This window comes from Chaetura pelagica, unplaced genomic scaffold (assembly GCF_000747805.2).
Source record: "Chaetura pelagica isolate M959 unplaced genomic scaffold, ChaPel_1.0 scaffold312, whole genome shotgun sequence".
NCBI classification, from domain to species: domain Eukaryota; kingdom Metazoa; phylum Chordata; class Aves; order Apodiformes; family Apodidae; genus Chaetura; species Chaetura pelagica.
In genome coordinates, this window is record NW_009952485.1 from 1,416,019 (window position 1) to 1,425,800 (window position 9,782).

The 9,782-nt window shown below is 41.7% G+C and overlaps 1 protein-coding gene across 1 annotated transcript in view; it reads left to right on the plus strand.

The window, feature by feature from the left end:
- ZBED6CL (ZBED6 C-terminal like) overlaps window positions 1-2,964 on the plus strand; it is a 4,443-nt gene extending 1,479 nt beyond the window's left edge. Inside the window, exons 2-3 of the mRNA XM_010008835.1 lie at window positions 326-353; window positions 2,615-2,964. Of these exons, the coding sequence (XP_010007137.1) occupies window positions 326-353; window positions 2,615-2,964 (378 nt within the window). The remainder of the gene's footprint in view (window positions 1-325; window positions 354-2,614) is intronic.
- The last annotated feature ends 6,818 nt before the right edge of the window (window positions 2,965-9,782 follow it).

Here is a 9,782-nt window from a genome sequence, read left to right on the forward strand (position 1 = left end):
CCATTATTTGCTTCGTTTCACATGAGTTCTTTCATTTAAACAATATTCTTGTACAGTAAGGGTGATGGGTCCTGAGCTCTCTCCAGTGGCATCAGCAGCATCTTATGTCTCCCTTGAAGAAGTTAACAGCAAGCAAAGAGTTTGTACCACATACTTTATTATACTCATGAACACAATTCATGAACAGACTGCAGTTTTATAAGTTCCTTTTCTATCTGAAGCTGTCCAATAGCTGTTTTGTGTAAACCAATTTCAGCCAACAAATTGCTCATAAACTGCTCATTGTGAGTGGTACCCCCAGTATTTGGTACTTGTGATCCTGTAGCTGGCCATTGGGATTGGCCAGGCTGATGGTATGCCTTGGTTTTCTTCCCTGAACATGGAGCTTAGCCTACTAAACCTCGAAGAGAAACAAATGGGAGCTTGATTAGGTAATAAACCAGGATACAGTAGGTGTAACCCTCAAGGGGAATGGAAGGATATGAAAGTCAGTAAGGACAGACAAGTAAAGGTTAAAAAACAGTGTCAGTGGTACAAGAAAATGAACAGCAGTTCCCAGTAAGGAGCTGAAAGTAAGCTTATTCTCCCTATTCTTTATTTAGGAGGATAGCCCAGACCAAGCGGAAATTCAAGCTCATTTTAGCCAAATTCACCAGTTTTCTCATTATAAAAAAAAAAGACATTTAATTTAATCATATTTCTAAAAATTACATTTTCCATTAGTCGACATATGACAAGACTCTATCCTTCCCAAATTGTTAATTTCAGCCATTAGTTTGCAACAATCAAGTAGGAATGTGGAATGGTTTGTGGAAGAATACAAACACTGATTTTTCAATGTTTCTCAAAAACAAAAACAACAACAACAACAACAAAAATAAACTAAAAATATTATTTGACCTATACATCATACTTCAGACTCCATGTTCTAGAAAATATAGAAATACCAAGCATGGAATATCCCTTCCCACTCACCAAATAGTTGCCTTAGAACTGAGAGAGAAAATAAAAATGTTATTTCTCCATGCTACATGTAAGTTTAATCACAGTGCATTTTTCTTCCATTTGCCTCAAGGCAAAACAGAAATTTTAGAGAGTACTGAACAGTTACCAATAGATCATAGAGGTAGGCAGAAAGGCAGGAAAAGGACATAAAGGTATTATTGGCAAAGCAGAATAAGCAAAGGGGGACTCAGTAGGAGAATTAGCAGAAATGTAGGTCAGAGCTAAGGTCTTCATGTCCCTGGGGGCTAGCAAAGGGAGTCTGAAACTACAGCAAAGTCACACAGAGGAAGTGTTTTGATTGTGCATGTGACCATTTGTGATGAAGAAACTTCAGAGAAATTACTGTACAATAATAACTGTCATTTCTGTAGTCAATATCACAGGACTTAAATTCCAGGGCACTTTGACACTTTCAATTCCACACAGGAAATGGTATCAAACAAGGTCCAGAGGTTTTTTCTTCCAGCCCTGCGATCACTATTGGAAGAAAAGAGAAACTGAGGGCAAATGAAAGAAACTCCAAAAGATCTAGGCATTTACTTCATTTCCAACAGTGAGGCTTTCTGAAATTGTGCTTACCTGTTTCCAAGGCTTCAGCAGCTGGCTACTTTTTTTCTGCTGCTTCAAACCCAGCAGTTGCACAGAGCTTCCCAGTGCAGCCAGTGTTGGCATTCACAATGCAGACCCAACTCAGTTCTTTGGAACATGCGGCGTCCTGCCAATCTGGGACAGTTATATGCAAATGCTGGGGAGAGGAAATACCTGTTGAAGAATAAAAATGACCTATGGAAATATTTTTATCTGCTGAGGAAAGATTTTGAAGTATTTGTGACAGTTTTCCAATCATCAGTGGTGAAGAAAAAAAAACAAACCAGCTCCAGCAGAAAGTTATAGTGAAAAAGCCTGGTAGTCTAAAAAGCCAAAGCTGTGAACTGAAGCAAGTGTGAAGTAGAGGTAATACCAACCATTGCTCCTCTGTCAGTTAGTGACAATAGCATTGAGAAGTCAAATATTCATCACTTCCCACCATACAGGTGAACTGTAATTTTGCAGTTTGGAAAAATGTCATCCTTCAGTTGTATTTTGCTTTTCAGTAGGTAGCAAAATACTGCCAGCATGTGTGGGCACATACTATGACACTTCTGGTGCTCATCTTTGCACAGATAATTTCAGTCTCTAGCATCCAGAGAAATTAAATTAAGTCATATGTGAAACGTTGTTATGTGAAAACCCACAACACTTAGATTACATCAGCACCAGTAACGTATCATACTAACAGCAGTAATAAAACCATTTGTCCAATATTGTTGGATACATGTATTTTCAAGTCCTGTGGATGGTACGTATTGTTCAGAGTCTTCTAGCATAATAACACATTGTGCATGCAACTGTTAGGAGGCATAAAATAGGAACAAGACAGATGATCTTTCCAGCTTTCACTCACTGGATTCTTCTCAGAGCTTGGTTTCCATAGTCTATCCATTTCATCTGGTCACTTGGAATGTCAGCAAGCAGTGATGATACAAGTATACAGTCAGGTGCTGCTATTTACCAAGCACCATGCTACACCTATTGCTTGAATAAATCTGAACAGCATCTTAAAGCAAAGGAGACACTGCTGCAGTAACATTGACAGAAGACCTAGCTATTAAGCTGTCTACAGAGTCTAGTATCAGTGAAATGTTTGACAGCCGCAGGGACAAATATGTATTAGCAACATTGCTTAATCCATGTTTCAAGGGCAGAATTGAAACCATGCCTTCACCCTATGCAGGCACAGATTGCTGGAAGGATACTGTCATAAATAATAGTGCTGGAGGTCATACCATTATGCACCTCCTCTTCTCCCTCATCCTTCCACTTAGCTCCCCTAGGCCAAGTATATCTCATAAAGCAGAAGACGCACAAGCTTCTGGAACATCACAGAGTGCAAAAGAAGTAATCACAGCATACCTATAGTTCCTGGGTCTTCCTTTATCAGCTCAGAGTGGGGCACTACCTCCCAGGAAAAACTCCATTTGTCTGTATCATGGGAAGAATCTGTCCATTATGAAAGGTCTATAGGTGTCATGGGAGACCTTTTCATATGCTGGGAAGTGAGAAGTTGACTTTCGGAAAGATATGCTCTAGTTCAGACAGGAATTAATTCAGCAGGGCCTATGGCCTGTGTTAAGCAGAAGGTCAGATTTGATGATCACAATGGTCCCTTCTGGCTTTATAATCTAGAAAGACTAACTACTTTTGGGGGTGGGGAGGGGTGACGGGTGACAAGAGAGAGGGGAAGACAAACCGAGAAACCAATACCAGTATTTTAAAACCTCCAAATTCCTCACCATCTAATATATGCTCAGATTTCTCTTTCAGATATGTGTGTGGCACTGAGACGTATCAAAGAAGTGGGCTTAATAAACTGCAGCATAGAGCACCTCTTTCTTTAGGGAGTAATTTGAAAAGCTTAGCAAGATCTACATGCAACTTGCAGGTGACTCTCTAAATTAGCCTAATAGAGGAGACTGCAGAGGAATCTATCAATCAAAATTCTGAGAGGACAGTGAAGAAGCATATTACCAAGTGTTGTCATTATATTCCTATTCCCTTTTTCCTCACTTCCCAAATATTATATAAGAGATTTTCTCTGCTTTCTGCTTGAATAATTTGATAGAAGATAAGAATTGTACAAATCTCTGTTCCGTGAGAGCTTTTCCTGGAGCTTTGATTCACCTGAGTTCATAAATCTCTGCGTTTTGCTTTGAGGTTTAAGGACATGTGAGCTGCAAAACTGCAAACTGATTTCACACTAATAGCGTGCAAAATTGCAAAATTGAAAAGCCATAAATGGATTTACATTTGCAACTTAGGAACAATGAGGCTAACTATCCCATTTGTAATATAAAGCTACAGCTAGGCACATCTTACCATATATCCATAGCACATGGGCACACAGCTACACATGCAGCCAATTTGCTGCAAATTTGTGAGTGAATTCAAAGAGTGAGAGCTCATAGAAAGTAAACAATTTGGAGACTATTCTTTCTCAAAGCATCCTTCATCTTAGGCTTCTGGATTTTTTCACTTTTATTTTCTCTTGTAGTACTGACTGTTAAATCAAATAAAACCTGCAGCATGTAAACCAAGAAATCAGTCAAACTATTGAGAATGTAAGGATACATTCCTCGTGTTTATACCAGAATAGCATAACTTATGTTATACTAGAATATTTAAATGGAAGATACATATCCCAGAGTGCACAATTCAGCAGGTATGGTAAAATTGGGTAACTCTATTTTTCTCTGCACTGATTTTATAACACAGGAAACTCCTTTTAAGAATAATCTTAGAATTATAGATTCATAGAATTACAGAATAGCTTGGGTTGCAAGGGACCTTCAAAGGTCATCTTGTGCAACCTCCTTCAATAAGCAGAGACAGCTTCAACTAGATCAGGTTCCTCAGAGGCCCTTTCAATCTGACTTCAATGTCTCAAGGGATAGGGCATCTACCACCTCTCTGGGCAGCCCATTCCAATGTTTCACAACCCTCCTTATATCACCTCTAAATCTACCCTCTTTCACTTTAAAGCCATTATCCCTCATCCCATTGCAACAGGCCCTGCTAAAAAGTTTGACCCCGTCTTTCTTACAAGTCTCCTTTCAGTACTGAAAGGCTGCAGTGAGGTCTCCCTAGAGCGGTCTGAACAACTCCATCTCCATCAGTCTTTCTTCATAGGAGAAGTGTTGTATCCCCCTGATCATTTTCCTGGCCCTCTTCTGGACCCACTTTAAAAAGTCCATGTCTTCTCTGTTCTGAGGGTTCCAGAGTTGGACACAGCACTCCAGGTGGGGTCCCACCAGAGCAGAGCAGAGGGGCAAAACCACCTCGCTTGACCTGTTGCCTGTGCTTCTTTTGATGTAGCCCAGGATACAGCTGGCCTCCTAGGTTTCAAGTGCACATTGCCAGTCTGTGTTGAGCTTTTTGTCCACCATCACCCTGAAGACCTTCTCCTCAAGGCTGTCTTCAATCTCTCAGTCCCTCAGCCTGTATTAATACCAGGGGGGTGCCCCTACCCACGTGCAGAACCTTGCACTTAGCCTTATTGAACCTCATGAGGCTCATGTGGGCCCACTTCTCAAGCTTGTTCAGGTCCCTCTTGATGGCATCCCATCCCTCAAGTGTGTCAGCTGCATCAATCAGCTTGGCATTGTCTGCAAACTTGCTGAGGGTGCTCTCGATCCCACTGTCATTGATGAAGATACTAAACAGCACCAGCTCCAATACAGAACCCTGAGGGACACCACTTGTCTCTGACCTCTCTCTGGACATTGAGTCATTGACCACTACCCTCTGGATGTGACCATCCAATCAATTTCTAATCCACTGAACCGTCCACCCATCAAATCTATGTCTCTCCACTTGAATGAAGGATGTTGTGGGGGACCATGTCAAAGGCCTTACCTAAGTACAGATACATGCCATCCATTGCTTTTCCCTTGTCCACTGATGTAGCCATTCCATCATAGAAGGCCACAACATTGCTCAGGCAGGACATGCCATCGGTGAAGCCATACTGGCTGCCTTGAATCACCTCCCTGTCTTCCATGTGCCTCAGTGTAGCTTCTAGGAGGATTTGTTCCACAGTCTTCCCAGGCACAGAGGTGAGACTGACAGGTAAGTATTTCCCAAGGTCCTCCTCTCTTCCTTTTTTATAAATAATTGCAATGTTTCCCTTTTTCCAGTCTTCATGGACTTCACCTGACTGCCATGACTTCTCAAATATCATGAACAGTGGCCTGACAACTACATCATTTAGGACTCTGGGGTGCATTTTGTCAGGTCCCATAGAATTATGTATGTTCAGGTTTCTCAAGTGGTCGCAAATCTGACCTTCTCTTAAAGTCAGAAGAGAACAGTTGAACCAATATCATACTAAGTATTAAGTTTACATATTTTTACTAAAAGCAAACTAAGCAAACCATGATACGAAAATGGTTAAATTTAATTTCATTCAAAAGGGGATATTTTTATGAGGGCAGTAATGGAAAATAAAAGGGACTATTTCACTCTAATAAAAACAATTTGTTGGAGGACAGGGAGGATACAGTGTTTACTTCACTTTTTCTGTTCCAGTTTCTCCCATAAAACAAAAAAAGGGAAGGGTCTACTTTACTTTTCACAAACATTTGACTCTTGAGAAGTCACCCGTACCGATTTCCATCAATATTCCTAATCAGGCACACATTGCAGAATCAAGTGTGTGTCTCTTATTACCATCATCACTACTATTTGTTCTGGGTGACGAAGAGGGAAGCCAGGCTTAAGTTCAATTATCTTAAGCATTAAGTTTTCTCCTGTTGTTGTGCCCCAACAAGCCATATCAAAATGCCACAAATGGACAATTTTCAGGTTAGCTGCAACTCTTCAGAAACTACAAAATAGAAACAGAGACAAGTTGAGGAAATATCCACATCCAGAAATGGACCAATTTTCAAAGAAACTTAATAGCATAAGGATGAAGACGATTTTGAAAATCCTACTCTTAAGGACTTTTATCCCCATGAGGTACAGTAAGATCCAAAGTAAGGCTGAGATTTATTTTTTTTTAGTTCCTGAGCCATTGAAAAGGTTCAGCTGAACTGTGTGGGGACTACTTCACCTCCTGTCATCCTTAAAAGATACAACTCCTTTGTTTCTGACTATACAGATAGGTAGGTACTCCTTCCTGCGTACAACTGCTAAAGCAGCTAATCCTTCCCTTTAGACAAAGCAACTTGAAGACGTGCAGTCTTTTAGTGAACTTCACTACCCTTGTGGCTCCTTGTGCCACACACTTTGCAAGGATCATGTTGTATCTGGTCACATCAGGGTGCAAGGACTCACTTTTGCTTCCCGGTGCTAAGTGTAGAGGAAAAAGGCACCGTGTAGGTGGAGACGGGGCTGACTGACCAGAAAGCAGTAACTCTTCCTAGACACAGCTCTCTGTAGGGAAGAGTAAACATTTCTTGCCTGCAAATTCGGCCCCATTTCCCACCACCTTCCAGTCATACATGCAGTCACAATACTCTAATCTCAAGGATACATGTACACAAACTGACAGGTAGACTATTAGATCTCCTCTAAGCAGGTCTGGAGTATGCCTTCTCTCTCCAACCCTCAAGTCCAGTTAGTAAGAAAGAAGCTACTTTTGAGATTCCTGCTGCAGTGAGATAGTTTTATGAACAATCATCATTAGAAACTTAAACAATTTAGGGCAGGAAGTGTGTGTGTAAGAAACACATGTGAGTAGAGAACCTTGTTGCTTCCAGGTTTTGGCAACAAAACCGCTGCAGTTCTGAGGAGGTTGGTGAGGCTTCATCAGATAGACATGGGCACTGAGAGGTTTCTAAGGGCCTAGGTCTAGAGCCTTACCTTCACTAGCAACACTGAGAATCCTAATGCCTAGATAATTATGTTCTCTGTTGTCGTTTTAAACACTGTGTTATTTATTCCTACTTGGAATGGACATAATAAACACAATACTTCAAAAATTACTTTGTCTTCCTATATGAGAGCACCCAATGGTTTTGGACCCAACAGCGGGAAATATTGCCAGAAAACCTCCCTCAAACCAGGAAGCATTAGGAAGAAATCTCAGGAAAGCCTAATCCCTCAGTTTTTATAATTCAAAAAAGTTTGGCTGAGTCTCCAAACCCCCAGATGTTTCTGTTAATTCGTATCACTGATCTTTTTAAAAATTCTGTCAGTCCTCAGAAGCATGTGAAACACTCTCGTCTTGCTGCTCATTTGAGCTGCTGTAAAATCAAGTAAGCCTTATGCCCCCACTGTCACTGAAGGCACAATTACAGCACAGATAGGTTCCTAGCTGGCATGGGTAATGGCAGATCTGTTGGCATGGACTTCAGATCAGGCTGTGGAATCCCACCAGAGATCTCAGGTATGTGCTCAGATCACTGGCACCTACAGAGGTCTGTACCAGTGTGCATTCATGCCTCTTGATAAAACCCTGGAAATTCCAGTTTCCTGTCCAAGTAACTCAATAAATGTGGATTACCAGCAGTAGTTTGTTTTTGTTTTGATTTTTTTTTCATGAAAGGCAAGGAGAACTGAATCTTGGCAAACCATGCTCTACTATCTAACTGCTCTACAGTTTTCCTTTCCAGTGTGGAAAAGTTCTGGCAAAATTAAATAAATATATATATATATAAATAACTGCAGCAGTCAGCACGAGGAAAGCAAGCAGAGGAGAAGGCTTTGTCCAGCCACAGGCTGAGAGGGGCTGATAATGAATGACTGATGATGATTACATGCAATTTTTTACTTCCTGCAAAGTGATACATACTGGCCAAGTGAGCCCCACGGAGTCAGAGCGCCACAGAGCCAGGCTGGAAAGCCAGCTCGCCAGCAGAACTCTGCTTCCTCAGTGGTTGGAGTGTCCAGCTACAGGTGGTGAGCTGCCCTGGGCACCTGCAGGGCACGTTGCCCTCAGCAGCTCCTGGGCAACTGCCATGGGTGGCACGGCCCCTCGGCAGGAGCAGTCAGGGGAAATGAATGGCAGGGGCACTAACTCAGAAGGGGAAGGGGAGGAAGAGAGACCCACATAACAAAAGTGCTTTTGATTAATGGATTGGAGATGAGAGGAAACTTTACATATGCACTTGGATAGGAGGAAAGGATGTTCACAAGCTTCCTCCATGACAAATGCAGGTGAGAAACAGGGAGGAAGGAACTATTAATCAGTGGTACAAACAGATTTATTTTTTTTTCTCCCCAGGAGAAATGAGTCCAGGTAAATTGAGAATGGCTGTTCCAAGCCTGTCTTTTGCAGAGGGCTGCATGGCAGGCCCCACCACTGTCTGCAATGAGCCAGCATCTTTAAAGCACAGCTCCTCCTTCATGTCCTCATACAAAGTGGAAAAGAGTCCTAAAGACAGCATATGAGTAAAATCCTTCATCTTCATGTTTCAGCCACTGTTGTTATTCACAGCGCACCTTACAAGCATGGCTACCTGCCAGTCAAACAAATACCACTCTACTGAGTCCCCTAAACAGCCATCTGATCCTTTTCTAACTGTTGTTTAGAGTTGTTTAGGGGTGCCCACGGAGTGATGATTAACAGCCCCAGGCACTGTGCAAGCACTTGGAATATGCATTTCTTACTAGTACGGACATTTTTTCCTTCATATTTTTATTGGTTGTGTTTTATTAGTCACATTGCTCTTCAGCCTCCCTGTAGCATTGGCAGCAATGCCATTAGCTCGAGATGAAGGTGCATGTCCTCCCTTCATGGCTGAGGTGAGGTACCACAATAAAAGCAATATCAATAAACTGTACATTGCAGAAAATTAATAAGCAGTGTACTGATGAATTGTTGGCAGCCAGTAGTGACTACAGAATTGGCAACACAGTATCAAGTCATTTCTTGTTTTTGTTGCTAAGTATTTAGGAATCTTGATACATGCAGTAAAACAGACTGGAGAAGGTATGCAAATATTAAGTGGAGTCCAAGCACATTAATTACTTAGTAAGTGCTTGTAATCATCTGACAGCTAGAGCACCTTGCTTGATCTGACATGTGTAGCATTACTCCCTTGCACCAGCCACAAGAAACATTGTGGAAACATTGGCAATGTGTGACAACATATTCTGCTTTCTTACCCCTGGATCTCAGAGATTTGCACCTCAGGGCGAAGCCTCACTGCATCCCAGCAGCTAGGTGCTCCTTTCTGTACCTGTTTTACAAGTGGACAAAGAGGAGCAGGTCTTAAAGGTCTTAAATGATGCAC